Here is a 15,698-nt window from a genome sequence, read left to right on the forward strand (position 1 = left end):
GAGTGCGTGGTACCACCAACAGTCTCTGATCTAATGACCTTAAAGCCCGAGAAGATGTATGTGATTTCAGCAGGTCAGATAAATATTGAGGAGCCTGACCATGCAGGGCCCTAAAGGTTAGAACTAAAATTTTAAACTGAAACCTAAAATTTACAGGCAACCAGTGAAGGGAGGCCAAGACTGGAGTGATATGCGATCTTCTCTTGGTGCCTGTTAAGAGACGTGCTGCAGCATTCTGCACAGTCTGAAGACGATTTAAGGCTGATTTGTTAAAACAAGTAAAAAGGCCATTACAATAGTCTAAACGAGAAGAAATAAAAGCATGAATAATCATCTCAAGTTCAAGCTTTGATACCATTAGTCTGAGTTTAGAAATATTCCGTAAATGATAAAAACAGTTTCGGACTAGCTGCTTAGAATGCTGCTCGAGCGACATCGAGCTGTCAAATAAGACACCGAGATTTCTAAGGCTTGATTTTACGTAAGGGTCTAAGAAGCTGATATGCTGTCTAATTTCTGGGACCATATGGTCTGGAGCAATAATTAGAGTTTCTGTTTTATCAGAGTTTAGTTGGAGAAAATTGTCATATAACCATTTGTTGATTTCTGTCAGACAATTACTTAAATTAGACAATTTTTTAGTAAAGTTTTAGATGTGCCCTTGAGCCAACACAGCTGTTTTAAATGGCTAAATGACCTCCTCAACATGGCTTGAAGTTCTCCAGAAGCCTGATAATGAACTAATCATTTGATTCAGGTGTGTTGGCCCAGGGTGATATCTAAAACCTGCAGAAGACCAGCCCATGAGGCCTGGAATTCGACACCCCTGCTGTAAGGTGTCTTCCTCTCTCTTGCGCTCACATTTATTAAAATTATTACCAACACAGGACCCACCCTAGGGGGGGGTAACAAATCTTGGGGGGTGGCCAGTGCTGCCCCCTGGCTCCCCATTGGCACACAGCTGTCTGCCTGAGATGACTATATTAAAGATATCTGTTCTTACTGACATCATATAAAGCCACAAGCAGAAGAAAACTGCGACTGCTTTTGACTTTGCACACACAATGACCTATTTTTTTTGAAACTGAGTATTTATTGTTTTAATAGTACTACATGTCAGAGAAAATAAGGGTCTCCTTTAATAACGCAGGTGGTGGAACTGTTTGACTACTTAGTGTCACTCCATAAATTCATGAGAAAAATAAAACAGCCACGTGCAATATTTTTTTTCCTATAAAATATTGTGAAATATAAGTATCAAGTGGCATACCATGCAAATCTTTAGTGAGGGATGAGGAGTCCCATAGTGTCCTCCAGATAAAAAAAACTAAAATCCACGTTTTTTTTTATTTAGAAATCGAAGATAATAAAGCCACAGATAAAAGTCACCTGTGGCAGAAGCTGTATTTTCAAACACAAATGAGTAGAGCCAGCTGTGCTGACATTAGCACTCTCTACTCCTAAAAGCTCTGACTGATACATACCAAAGTGTTCAGCTTCCTCTAGATATCCATTATTTATTGTATAACCTGTAACCAAACCTACACATGTATTCACTTCATATAATATCCCGATCGAGTCCTGGGCGGAGTCTTTATCCCTTCTCCATCTAGATCTAGAGATATCAAATAAAATGTGCTATAGCCTGTGATAGTGGATGTAATCTATCAGTTCTCTGCCATTGGAGCAACACGGCTCTCCTTTACCAATATTAAACACAATACTAAAATACCACAAGTCACAGCCAGCTAATCTAAAGGCTAAAAGACTTGGTTAAAGCATGGCTTTGAACTTTTATGTCCTGGTGAACTTTGAAAAGTTAATGTACATGCTTCAAAACAAATGTCCAGAATCCAAACTGCAGTTAGGACTTTTAGACACTGGGTGGCAGCAGTTTTCAAAATCAGCAGGCAGGTTTGGGTTTAAGTCAATTGCTTCTGAGTTATCCCCATGACATTCATACACATTTGACTGTAGAGCACACCACACCAAATCAATTAACAATATTTACAACATTTTTGAGTTTTGGATTGTTAATTGCTGTTCATTTTGTATTCTCTGTTTGCTTTTGTTCCTTGAGTTTTGCTTTGAACCCTCATTTTAGAGTTCAGATTTTCTTTACCTCTTACTTTGCATTATTTATTTTTGTTACTTTATTCTAGTGCAGTCTAGGCTCCCTAGTTACATCTTGAACCTTTTTAAGTGTTTGTCTCTATTCTGTTCCCTTTCATCTACTTCCTGTTTTACTTCCAAGTCACAATTTTATTGTACACATTTTTAAAAAACTGCTATTTTTTGAGTAAGTGAATCATATTAAACATACTGAAAAATATCTAAGCCGTTTTCACTGGCTTCCTTCTTTCTACTGATTTAAAACTAGAACCATGAAACTTTACCAAGATGTACTCCATGACCATGTGGTAGCCTTTGGTAGTGAGTCCGTTGCAGACTGGGAGCTCTTTAAAAATATTTTGTCAAATTCCCTGAGGAGAAGTCTACCATCTGTTCAAGTACAATACAAAAAAAAAAAAAAAAAAGCCGCGCCACACCTTTTTGTTTTGGCAACCATCTCTTTGAATATGCTAAAAGTCTAAAAGATGTGAAATCAAGTTGTGACTTCAAACTTGAAATCAATCACAATCTCCTGTTAACTGTGTCCCCATTCATTTGAGTCACTAACTGCAAACTAATAGTATATATACCACATGTTGTTAGTGTTTAGTGTTAAAACTGGGGTAGGCATATTGCTTTGCATGTCACTGGACAAAGAACTCACAATAACTTTTGTCATATTGTAATACAAATAGTCTAAAAGAGAACTAGACTCCTCCACCTTTTCTCTGTCCAGTTTTTCACACCATATCATGCGGGGAATATAAACTAGAATAAAGGCAGGATCTGCATGGTCCTATAGGTCCATTAGTCCTTGGACAAATGCATAGTTTCTTGTAGTTTTTTCTCCCTGCACCACCACCCTGATTTTAGATCAAACAATCAAGATATGATCTAACTACAGCGTTTCAATTTTAATTCAAGGGATTGAACAAAAGCATTGAGCTAACTTTTAAGGTGCTAAAGTATTTTTATACATAGTCACCAATTTTCAGAGGCTCAATACTATTTGGACAGTTGACTGACAAGCAACTGGTTGATAAAACATCTGGAAATGATACAGATTCAAACTTGTATTTGTTAGTTGTTCACTGGAATTCTCAATATTTGACTTACAAAGAGATGTCAGTGCAAGTGCCCATCCTCATGTGGGCTGAAACAAGTAAACCTATCAGAGAGACAGCAAAAACCTTCAGGAATAACCAAATCATGATCTAGTACATTATTTAAAAGAAGGAAGCCAAGCAAAGTATAGAGAAGGAAAGAAATAGCCCCTGATGCTAAGCATGTGACCAAACATGGTGGAGGTAATGTTGAATGGAACCAGGTCACTAGTATGTATTGATGGTGTGACTGCAGATAGAGGTAGCAAGATGAATTATGTAATTAAGTGTACAGGGTTACACTTTCTACTCAGATTCAGCCACAAAACTGGCCAGAGAGCGCTTCACAATGGAAATGGATAATGATCCAAAAAGCATACTGTACAAGCAACACAAGAGCCTCTCAAAACAAACAAATAACAAAAAATGGGCTGGTCTTTAATAGCCAAGTCAGTCACCTGATTTCAAGCAAAAAGACAAAACTGAAGCAGACAGACCTACAAACAAAGGCCTAGTCTGTCAAAATCAGCATTTGGTGATGTCCATAGTTTCTAAACTTCAGGTAGTCATTGACTGGAATAGATTTTCATCCAAATTCTTATATTTAAAATGAATGTAGCTTGTTTACTTAATTTTGACCCTCTGATAATATGTGACTATGTATAAAAATGACTATAGCTGCTAACCAGTTAATACACCATATCTTTTAAATCCCCTTGAATTAAAGCTGAAAGTCCACACTTCAACCAGATCCTGATTCCTTTATTTAAAATCCACAGTCATACTGTACTGAAGCAAAAGTACAAACACTGCTTCACTGTCCAAAAACCGAAATGTCTCTGTATAATGCAGCCTTAATATCAAGGCAGGTGTGGGTTTATTTGTATTTTTAAGGCGGTAGAGTGAAGTGCATCAGTGATGTATGCTGGCAAATGATCTGTAAATGTTAGAGGAACTGAAGTGAGACTGTTCCCGGCAACAGATCAATATTGGCTCAACACCCATCGAAACCAGGGTGCTAAACTCAGAGAGTAAAACTCACTTTGAGTCAGAGTGCCATTTCTACCGATTTCTGTGCACGTCCTCTTGCGCACATGCTGAGCATGAATTATTATTCTGATCTTAAAACTAAAACCTAAGAAAGGTGAGAACATCTCAAATATATTTTCCTATCTCTTAAATAGCTAAAGACACATGCACACTCACATGCACTCACATCCCCACCCATGAACCTTCTAGGGCATGTCCGATGGCATCTCTTTCTAACTGCACTGTCATGAAATGTTAGCTGCACACTCAGCACTCATTGTCATCATGATCAATTTAGATTTACTGCTGAGGAGTAATTCAACCTTTTTTTTCTTTCTTTCTTTCTTTTTTTTTTACACTGTGTGCTTATCTGCACACATCTAAATATCTATAAACATACACAAAAGGGATTTATTACTATAGCTTGGTGTTGTAATGTAACGACAATTTAAAAGTTAGATGTTAAGCATTAACTGTAAGCATAGTCAAAAATCCCTCCACCATTCTCCTGTCTGGCTGCAAGAGATCCCACTACCACATTGTTAACAAAACACTTCATTTTATACAGCTGATATTTTCATTATTGGTTATTGCTTAGTCCATAAATTTTTTAAAAAAAAAGGTCCAATACAATTTCCTAGAGAGGTGGCATCTCTTTTGTCTGAACACTCAAATGCCCTTATTTGAATCTTTACCATGTAAAATAAAGAAAAGGAAAGTTTAAAGTTTGCTTGAAAAAACAACTTGAGTGATTATTTAAAGACCAAAATGTGACCTCTATTCACAAATATCATTTCTGCTGCTTTGCTTTACACGGAGAAAATAAGATTCACACTCAGTACCCCGCTAAAACTCAGAGGATGCTGTATGAATTTGATTAAAATATCACACATAGATTGACCTGCTATACAAAGTGTTGATTCCTTGCAATATATAAACAAGAAGAAAACTGTGACATTTTAGGACAACAACTACTACTTTTAATGTTTTAAGTTATCTTTTTTTATTTAAGAAGCTGGTATTTCTTTTTTTTCCTGTTCTTATACACAGCAAATTCCTGCATTCCTGCAAATCCTTAAACTTTACAATACTGCAATTTAAATTAAATGAACATAATTTTACACTACATAATGCATAAACGCTGTTGCTTCCTCAAACCTGTGCCACGGTTAATTAAATGCTAATAAAGTGCTTTTCCAGTCTCACTCTACTAATAGTCCTGGAAGAGGCTATTTTAACACATTTACATTATTTATGTTGCCAAAACTATCATTTGAAACACAAAAAGATCATACTGGATTTTTCTCCCCCAGCCTTTCTCTTATATTTAGAACAAAGTTAATGTTATTGCATTGTAAGTCCTTGCATTGATCATCCCTCTGTAGTCACACCAGCTCTTTAATGGCCTCACATCCATGAATATTAGATACACTTCCCTTCACCCCTCAGTGCAAATATGATGAGCCAGCCTGACGCGGCTTTAAGGAAACAAACAACGAGATATGAGAGTATCTGTATGGGTTTCACATATATCAGATAGAGAAGATTCTGGGATACACTAGTTCGAATACAATGCAAGAATGAAGGCATGGATGCAACTTGCACATGCAGAAACTTATAATACTCCCCAATGACATCTTTCAGCAGAGTCACACAAAAATCACTGCTGCACTTTGGTGTTCGTCTGCTTTTGTGTAATTCTGCAAGCGTGTTTTACAGTGAAGCAACGATAGTGGATATTCTCCTGAGTGAGATTAGCTACAATATGAGGATAGTAACAGAGATGCTGGGTTACAACCCATTATGTCTGGGAGAGAGACAGAGAGAGAGAAAGGGAAAGAAGAGGGAGGTGAGGAGGAGGCGGAAAGGAGGGTGTGACAGAAACACAAGCGAAGAGCAAAGGGAGTCATTATCCGCACACAATATTTGAATCTGCTGTGTTTTTTAATCGCACTGCTTCTCGTCCTCGTGTTATTTTTTTCTTTGCTGTACTATAAGATACTTTGATTGAGGCAACATGAGTTCTCTTCTGACAAATATGTGAGCGAGCTGGAATTTCCCTCCACATAACTAAGTCACTTACTTATTTATGCGGACATCCAGCGAGTGAGAGCATCTGAAGGAGCAGTTTGGGTGTCTCTGACACACGGAGGAGGACATGGCGGGGGACCTTGTGGTTGGGATGCTGTATAACTTGTTACTACCCCTGCTCCTGCTCACTGGTGAGTTGATGTCTGTATGTTTATTTAATTTTTATTTATTTTTACTGCTGGTGTTGGTGGTTTTGTCCGGAGATAGTGGGGTTTATAGGGATATGTAATAGACGCGGTTTCAGATTTTTGGGTGTAAAAGTTTACATGGCAAGAATCTTCAGGTGTTTACTAAAGGTTGCATATCTGTTAACACAGCATAAGTTGGGTAAAAGCTACTGGTGAACCCTTGTTGCAGCATATTATCGAGACACAAAAACAATTTGTGAGAAGCAATGTGCTGCCAGATTAAACCTGAGGTAGACCGTGCTGATGAAAAACAGTTACTCCTATCTGAGCAGTATTTCTGTACCCACCATCGTGTAAACTGTTTAAGTGAAACATGCACATAACGGCCCTATGTGCTACAGGGTAAGGTTAACACTTAACCTGTGCTTGCTGCTTAGGAGCATTTTGATTATCATTTGTTGGTATTTCTGCTGGCATAAATGTTCTCATTTTGCTGTTATAATGTTGTTTAAAATGAATGTATCATATTTGAGGTTAGGTATGAGGTAGTCAGTATTAAGCAATATTCTTTAAGATTCTAACAAATCATCCAGCAGCAGTACCAAAATATTAGCTGAATTGTAGGGCTTTTTTTAAATTAGTCAACTAAATTAATATTTATTCCTGTTCCAAAATATTTTAGGTCTACTTGTTGAACTCAGGTCTTTTCCAGCATAGAGCAAACCAATCGAAAACCATCAGCATCTTTAACCAGCTTTGTTAACTAAGGTTTCCTTGCTAAAACAAATATAATGGCTTATATTAATGGTAATAACAGCTTACCAGGGATTTTTCCTACACATAAGAAATCACCCCGGAAGTGTGTAACCTTTTTTTTAAAAACAACTTTAGGTTGGGGTTAATTTAATTATGCATAAAGTGCACCTTTGCTTATCAAATGGGCAAGAATAACAGGAAAATGATAGGGCTTCTGTTAAGTAGTATACACTCAGTGCTGTTACTATAAGCAGAGTAGTCATACTGATGTGGATAGACAACCCAGAACAACCCTTTCAGCCAGGTTTTATAAATTGTTATACTATAAAAAAAAAAATCAAAGGTATACTAGACACAGTTTATTCTTTTAGCCTTTGTTTCATTATGTGTGTTTTACTGTTGTGATGTGTACCTGCTACCTTAGATGAAACATTACGAGTATTTTAGAGTTTACATAATAATTAACATTAAAAAGAAGCATGCTGTGCCTTATAAAAAATACTCTTTTTCTTTGAATTTCTCTCAGACCCATTGTGTTTTTTCCCCTCTGCTTCTCAGCTTCATCTTTCCGCTATAATGGTCTGTCACTGGTATATTTCCTGTTTTTGCTCATCTTACCGCTGCTGCCGAACCCGAGTCTGGTCACCATGAAAGGTGAGAGGGGCTCCAGAGGCTAATGATGTCATCTGGCATGTTGTTGCTCTGAATCATAATGTAAAGGTCTTGGTTCAAACTTGATTCAAATCTAAACAACATCAGTGATTCAGTCTTTTTTGCCTGAACTTTAAGCTTATAAGATTATTCCAGCATGTACCAGGTAATTGTAGAAAAACAATGTTCATTTCCTACAATCGTGGGTTAGAGAAAATGCTTTCACTTTAAGAAACATTTCTTGTGATGTGTTGTATAAAATTTGCGGTTCCACATATTTGTACACCAAATGCTCTGTGGCATTCAAACCTAATATTGATCTGGCATCTTATTTTAACGATTAAAATGTTTGGTTAAAACTGATAAAAATTAAGATACATTTTTAGAAATTTAGAATTAGCTTCATGACCCTGACGTCATTCACTCACCTTCTTTCTTGTGGCTTCTTTTAATTTTGGCATGTTGAGGCCGTTTAGTCAGTTCATGCTTCTGTTCAGTTCAGGCGATGATTCGATGGAACAGGACATCCACAGTTATACAGTCTCTGTGTGACAAATCATACTCCAAACAATTAGCAGTGCTTTGAGGTTTGGGCAAATACTTTTTTGTTTTCGCAAGGTCAGGCTGGTATTACTTGATCATTATATATAAATTCATATAACTAGGAATTTATATATTTGCTTATTTTAGTTTAGTCTCTATCTTAACTGCTTTTTGCATTGTTTTTTATGCCATTTAATTTTTTTAATTTATTTTACGTTAATTTATGTACAGTTTTGTGATGTTACTTACCTACTTATCATTTCAAACTTGTATTTTGTGTTTTCGCTGGTTGCCTTTCCCTTTTTTTTAAACTTAGTTTAAAGAGCAGACACAGTTTCACATGACGTATGTGCAAAAGTAGGAGAAATCAAGTAATCTGATGTGAAGTAAAAGAAATGTAAAGACCAGCGCAAGTAAATCAACCTGTGTGCGATGTATATATGTCTACAGCATGTGTGTGTGTCTGCCTTCTCTGTATTGATCACAGCATTCTGATGAATTAAAGTATATGTATCCCTCCCTCAAAGTACTTTGTAAAGGGGAAGTGGTTTGAATGGTCAAATCAATTATACATAGCCTGGTAATTACAGCAAGGAATTAAAAGATGTAATGTCAGCATTTTCACAGCATTTCTTCTTTCGCTCTTTTTCTATGCCTCCATATAAAAACTGTTTACCCTTCAGCTTCATAAATCCCCCTGCTATAATCTTACTGCGCTTGGACTAAGTGGTGAAGCCTGTGTACATCGTGTGTGTACGGCTCATGCGTTTCTGTGCACCCACCTATGCTGGAGAGAGTGTGTACGTGTGTGTTTTATGAAACAATGCTTTTAGTAAAAAGCGTGAACATCGACAACGCATTTGCTGGCTCAGCTAATGCTAAGCCACGTCAGCTATTAATGCTTTGTATCTCCAACCTTTTGATTACAAGAACTCTAGCCCTGAGACTATGAACTGTTTTATTTATTTGAATATACAGCCAAAATCGCAACACAGCAACTCACTTTTAGACTGTCATTAATATCTTTAATGACAGTCTAAAAGATAATAAATTCGGAACTTGTGCAAATAATGTTGTGACACGAATGTGATTTCAAAAATAGTGCCACAAAGCGATTTCATTGGATAAATAGCTGTACTAGACCAGTTGTGACAGAGCCAGGCGTTTCTTTGAGACTTGAGTGTCCAGTTTCTTTTAAAGAAACTGAAGTATGGACAGAACCAGTCCAATTTACTGCCAAGTGTCTGGGAGACAATATTCTGCTGAACAATGTCTGAAGAGAACCACAGGATGCATCCATTACTGTGTGTTTTTGTGTATATGTGTCCCAGAACTCAGAGAGTAACATGCCGGCTTTATTTAAGGGGAATAAAAATGATTATTGAGTTGAACAGGAGACAACAAAACACGTGGTGTACAGCAAAGATAAAAGCAACTTCTATTTTTATTGAAACCTACTTTTCTCTGCAACTACACCTGTGGAATTAATCCTACTTAATTTCAGATACAATTCTGGCTTCCAACAATTATAGAACAATATAATAGATTTAAAAAACTATTGCATAATATTCTGTTTTGCAACAGTTTGCTTGCTTTGCCTTTCAGGACATCTCTTTCTTTGACTTTTGTTTCTCTATAAATTTTATACCAGGGTGTCACAAATTTTGTCCTGCTCACATTTTATTTACATATTCATCTTTTATATTTGAATTACAGTTAAAGTTTGAAGAAAGTTGAATTGACTCAGTATTTTCAGTCTATGAGTAATTGTGTTAGTTATTTGTGATTTCATAAAAGATAAAAATAATAGATTTTGTCCTAATTTCATAAAGTTTTCTTGGTAACATTTAGAGGGAGAGAAATTGCTAATTATTAAAGATTAAAACATCAAAGTCACACCTCGGGACCTTTTCTATCAACATATATAGTGAAATACATCATTTGTTTCCTCGAGAGACAAATTTTGTATTTTTCCCTCTGTAATTCACCACAATGGATTTTAAATCAAACAATCACGATGCGATTGAAGATTTTCACCTTCAATTCAAAGGGTTGGAAAAAATGTGTATAGTTGTATCATTGTTGAGGTCCGCAATAAAGAGACACCTTCATAAATGGAAATACAAAGAATTTACAAAAAGATGCAAACCACAGGTTACAATGAAGAATAAGAGGGCAATGTTGCAAGAAAACATCTAAAACAGCCTGAACAGCTCTGGGGAAACAAAATCCTCGGACAGATGAAGCCAAGATTAACTTGTACCAGAATGATGGGGAGAGTAAGACGTGGAGCAGAAGACAAACTGCTCCAGCATACCACATTACAGTGGCTTGCAAAAGTATTTGCCCCCCTTGAACTTTTCCACATTTTGTCACATTACAGCCACAAACATGAATCAATTTTATTGGAATTCCACGTGAAAGACCAAAACAAAGTGGTGCACACGTGAGAAGTGGAACAAAAATCATACATGATTCCAAACATTTTTTACAAATAAATAACTGCAAAGTGGGGTGTGCGTAATTATTCAGGCCCCTGAGTCAATACTTTGTAGAACCACCTTTTGCTGCAATTACAGCTGCCAGTCTTTTAGGGTATGTCTCTATCAGCTTTGCACATTTACAGACTGAAATCCTTGCCCATTCTTCTTTGCAAAACAGCTGCAGCTCAGTCAGATTAGATGAACAGCATTTGTGAACAGCAGTTTTCAGATCTTGCCACAGATTCTCAATTGGATTTAGATCTGGACTTTGACTGGGCCATTCTAACACATGGATATGTTTTGTTTTAAACCATTGCATTGTTGCCCTGGCTTTATGTTTAGGGTCATTGTCCTGCTGGAAGGTGAACCTCCGCCCCAGTTTCAAGTCTTTTGCAGACTCCAAGAGGTTTTCTTCCAAGATTGCCGTGCATTTGGCTCCATCCATCTTCCCATCAACTCTGACCAGCTTCCCTGTCCCTGCTAAAGAGAAGCACCCCCAGAGTATGATGCTGCCACCACCATATTTGACAGTGGGGATGGTGTGTTCAGAGTGATGTGCAGTGTTAGTTTTCCGCCACACATAGCGTTTTGCATTTTGGCCAAAAAGTTCCATTTTGGTCTCATCTGACCAGAGCACGTTCTTCCACATGTTTGCTGTGTCCCCCACATGGCTTGTGGCAAACTGCAAACGGGACTTCTTATGGTTTTCTGTTACCAATGGCTTTCTTCTTGACACTCTTCCATAAAGGCCAACTTTGTGCAGTGCACAACTAATAGTTGTCCTATGGACAGATTCCCCCACCTGAGCTGTAGATCTCTGCAGCTCGTCCAGAGTCACCAGGGGCCTCTTGGCTGCATTTCTGATCATCGCTCTCCTTGTTCGGCCTGTGAGTTTAGGTGGACGGCCTTGTCTTGGTAGGTTTACAGTTGTGCCATACTCCTTCCATTTCTGAATGATCGCTTGAACAGTGCTCCGTGGGATGTTCAAGGCTTGGGAAATCTTTTTGTAGCCTAAGCCTGCTTTAAATTTCTCAATAACTTTATCCCTGACCTGTCTGGTGTGTTGTTTGGACTTCATGGTGTTGTTGCTCCCAATATTCTCTTAGACAACCTCTGAGGCCGTCACAGAGCAGCTGCATTTGTACTGACATTAGATTACACACAGGTGCACTCTATTTAGTCATTAGCACTCATCAGGCAATATCTATGGGCAACTGACTGCACTCAGACCAAAGGGGGCTGAATAATTACGCACACCCCACTTTGCAGTTATTTATTTGTAAAAAATGTTTGGAATCATGTATGATTTTTGTTCCACTTCTCAAGTGTACACCACTTTGTATTGGTCTTTCACGTGGAATTCCAATAAAATTGATTCATGTTTATGGCTGTAATGTGACAAAATGTGGAAAAGTTCAAGGGCCCGAATACTTTTACAAGCCACTGTATCTGTCAAACATGGTGGTGTTTCAGTCATTGACTGAAAAGGGTTTTAATACAAGTATTGAAAACAATCCTTACATTCAAAGTTATGTTGGTTTGTCCAGTTAATTTTGAGTCTCTGAAAATGTCGGATTATGTATAAAAAATGCTGTAATTCCTTAACAGTTTTTACAAAATGTTTGATAGAAGCTATCAAGGAAAGCTGATAATCTGCACTTTAATCACATTGTGATTGTTCAATTTAAAATCCACTGTGGTTGTGTACACAGGTGTTAAACTACAAACTATGTGATGGTCAAATAAATTATGGGCGTAACTGTTTGCACTACGGTAAACCATAAACCATTTCTAGCTCATTACACAGAACAAAAGACTTTGTTCTGAATTCTGTAATTGCACTTACTTTTGCTTCCTGCTTGCTACTGGTCTTAGGTCAAACTGGGCAGTTCCTGCGGCTGATCATCTACACGAGTTTGATGTTCCTGACCCTGCAGTGCTTCTTGCAGATCCCCTTCGCATACATTCCTCCACAAGGTGAAAACAAAACTCTGGTCACAATAAATGAGCAATTTTTATAATAAAATGTCACCAATCCTCCGAGCAGACCTCAAAGACAGCCAAAAAAATAATTTGACTATAAAACAGTGCAAAGAAATACCCAATTAAAACAGGAATAATGCTTTTTAACTTGATGGCTGTTTGGTTTTCCCCTTTTCTAACAGTTAGTGGCTTCTGGGATGGATTTCTCTACCATTTGGGAATTGTAAGGTGGGTAGCCTGTGTTGTTTTTTTTAAATGTGCTTATAAACAAATTGATGTATCATCTATTGGAGATCAGTGAAGATCAAATGTTAATGTATGTGTATTTTCAGATTTAGCTCGGTTGATCCTGGGAATATTGTACGTCTCCTGCTCCCAGACGTGGGCCTCTTGGTCTCTACGTTGTTCATACTGAGGCTCTGCAGGAAACTGCTACGCCCCGTGCCTCAGGTCAACCTCCATGAAAACGGAATCCCACCCTCTGACCCTCAGGTAACCACTCGCTTGTCAACAGCTATAGTCACTATGACACAACATTACCCTTGGGGTATCAATCATAAGGCCCAGGGACCAGAATCAGCCCAGCAAAGACTCCAGTCTAGTCTGCTGGAAAGTTTTGGATAATATGAAGGAGTACAAAGATTTTGAACTGTATTTTAATACATTTTACAGCTTTTTCTGTTGATAAAGATGACTCACTTTGCCATTCAGTGAGTCATCAGTCAAAAAACATTATTACAAATACGGGGCAGTCTGGGGAATGAGCAACTAGACCTTTTTCTGTAATTTTACACATTTATTGTGTGCTTCTTTTTTCTTATATTAAGACATCTCAGGGATTAAATGTTTAGCTAAATGTCTTTACAATGACAGAATGGTGAGTTTCAGTGGTCTGAACCACTTCAGATCAAAGCAGGCTGTATGTGGCCCACAATGTTCTATTGGTTTGACTTCCCTGCATTAAGCTAACAAAGCACTGATTGTTTCATGGATCTTTCAGGATGTGGAAACCTCTGACACGGAGTCAGAGGATGGAAGTGAAATAGAGGGTTCGTCCTTTGACAGCTCAGAAGAGACTACTACCCTGCCGGTACAGTCGGGTCCACCACAATTTGTCCAGAAGCTCATAGTGTTTGCAGCTGGACTGAGGCTGCTGCTGTCAGCTATCATGAACACAGCAGGGAAGGTGGTGGTGACTCTGCTGCTGGGGTTGGCAGGTACAATACAGCAGCAGCTTTGTGCATGCCAGCTTACTATAGCTTAAAAATGGTGAGTATTGCCTAAATCACCTTTTTCTTCATGGCTTGTCATCTTTTATGTGTGTACAGGTATCATACTGCCCTCCCTTACCTCAGGAGTGTACTTCGGGGTGTTCCTGGGGCTGGTGTGGTGGTGGGTGTTAGGCCGCTCCATCAGCATGCTGCTCTTCAGCTCCCTGTGTGTGATGATGGCCATTTTCAGCGGAGGACACCTGCTGGTTCTGTATCTCTATCAGCTGCCACTTTCCCAGGAGCTTATACCACCAGAAGATGTTTATCCCAGGTATAGAAATAAGAGTAGATATTTAAATTATATCAGTCTGGTTCTTCTATTTCTTTATTTAAATTCTTTTTACTAAAAATATGCCTTACGTGGCACTTTTCTCTCTCTCCCTTTACTCTTCCCATTCATCTCCAGATTGTTTGGTATGATAGGAGTCATCAGATCCGACACTTCAAACCTGCACTCTCTTAGCGTGCACACAAACGTCAGCTGGCCAGACTTCCTCAACCCGTTGGTTCTTCTACTCCTCTACTACACACTAGTGGCTTTGCTGCACAAATGGGTTCATGTCACAGAGAAGGTGCGCGTGTGTGTGTCAGACTAAATATGTTTAGAGTCAAAAGTCATATGGGATAGGTTCGAAATGACAAACATGGGTTTTTTGTTAATTAAAATGAGAGAAATACACGCTCACACACATCAGAACTCGTGCAGGTTCCTGGGCAGAAGACAAGCCAGTGACAAAACACACACACAGACAATAATGCAGACAGCTGGGTTATTTTAAGTCACACAAGATCCAGTCACATGGGTGTAAAGTCCAATGAGGTTAAAAAAAATGTTTCTGGCTGGTGGATTTTAATAAGCAACACTTGCCTTGGCTGACGAGGGGAGAAGTTGCTTTTAAACACTAGAGTTGTGCATACATTATCTGCTCTTCAGCTATTGCAGTGACTTGAGCTTAGAAAACTACTGCTTTTATCATACCAGTAACACATCTCTGCCCCAACTTCCACAACTGTGTTGCCCAAGGAAGCAGATTTCCAGGTTCTACCAGCTTATCTTGGAAGGTTGCCACTCCCAACAGTACTACAAGTAGAAGTGCAAGTTTTACTATTACTTTGAGCGCTACTCTGCCATTGCTGGTCCGCATGGTTTTCACTTACTTGGCAGACTTTTGATAGTGATTGTGCTTCTCAGGATGAAGCAGATGAGGGTGAGAGTCCAGTAGAAAGTCCAGACGCTCCTCCAAGCTTCTCCAGGGTCATCTACATCTCAGGAGATAAGCAAGAGGTAACTTCATTATTGAATTTTGCATCCAACTATCGTTCTGGTTGGTACTTATATCAGTGATCCTGAATTCATGCTGAAAGCTTAATGGCTGTTAAATAAATTATTGGACATCACATAGTTTTATTACTACAAGTTGGTATTTAAACGCCTATTAAAGTCGAGATTTCCCTTTTTAGCTTTTAAGTAGCACAGATGAGGAAACCTATCTACCTGACGAGGTGAGGATGTTTTAGCATTTTCTATTTAGTACACTGAATTCTCAA

The 15,698-nt window shown here is 38.3% G+C and overlaps 1 protein-coding gene across 1 annotated transcript in view; it reads left to right on the forward strand.

Moving 5' to 3' along the window:
- Nucleotides 1-6,402: 6,402 nt before the first annotated feature.
- Nucleotides 6,403-15,698, forward strand: part of LOC113012995 (piezo-type mechanosensitive ion channel component 2) — a 34,860-nt gene continuing 25,564 nt past the window's right edge. Inside the window, exons 1-10 of the mRNA XM_026153485.1 lie at nucleotides 6,403-6,466; nucleotides 7,778-7,873; nucleotides 12,772-12,873; nucleotides 13,062-13,107; nucleotides 13,212-13,371; nucleotides 13,880-14,096; nucleotides 14,208-14,421; nucleotides 14,557-14,722; nucleotides 15,316-15,435; nucleotides 15,612-15,653. Coding sequence (XP_026009270.1) covers nucleotides 6,403-6,466; nucleotides 7,778-7,873; nucleotides 12,772-12,873; nucleotides 13,062-13,107; nucleotides 13,212-13,371; nucleotides 13,880-14,096; nucleotides 14,208-14,421; nucleotides 14,557-14,722; nucleotides 15,316-15,435; nucleotides 15,612-15,653 — 1,227 coding nt within the window. The remainder of the gene's footprint in view (nucleotides 6,467-7,777; nucleotides 7,874-12,771; nucleotides 12,874-13,061; nucleotides 13,108-13,211; nucleotides 13,372-13,879; nucleotides 14,097-14,207; nucleotides 14,422-14,556; nucleotides 14,723-15,315; nucleotides 15,436-15,611; nucleotides 15,654-15,698) is intronic.

The sequence above is a fragment of the Astatotilapia calliptera genome, chromosome 20, assembly GCF_900246225.1.
Source record: "Astatotilapia calliptera chromosome 20, fAstCal1.2, whole genome shotgun sequence".
NCBI lineage: Eukaryota > Metazoa > Chordata > Actinopteri > Cichliformes > Cichlidae > Astatotilapia > Astatotilapia calliptera.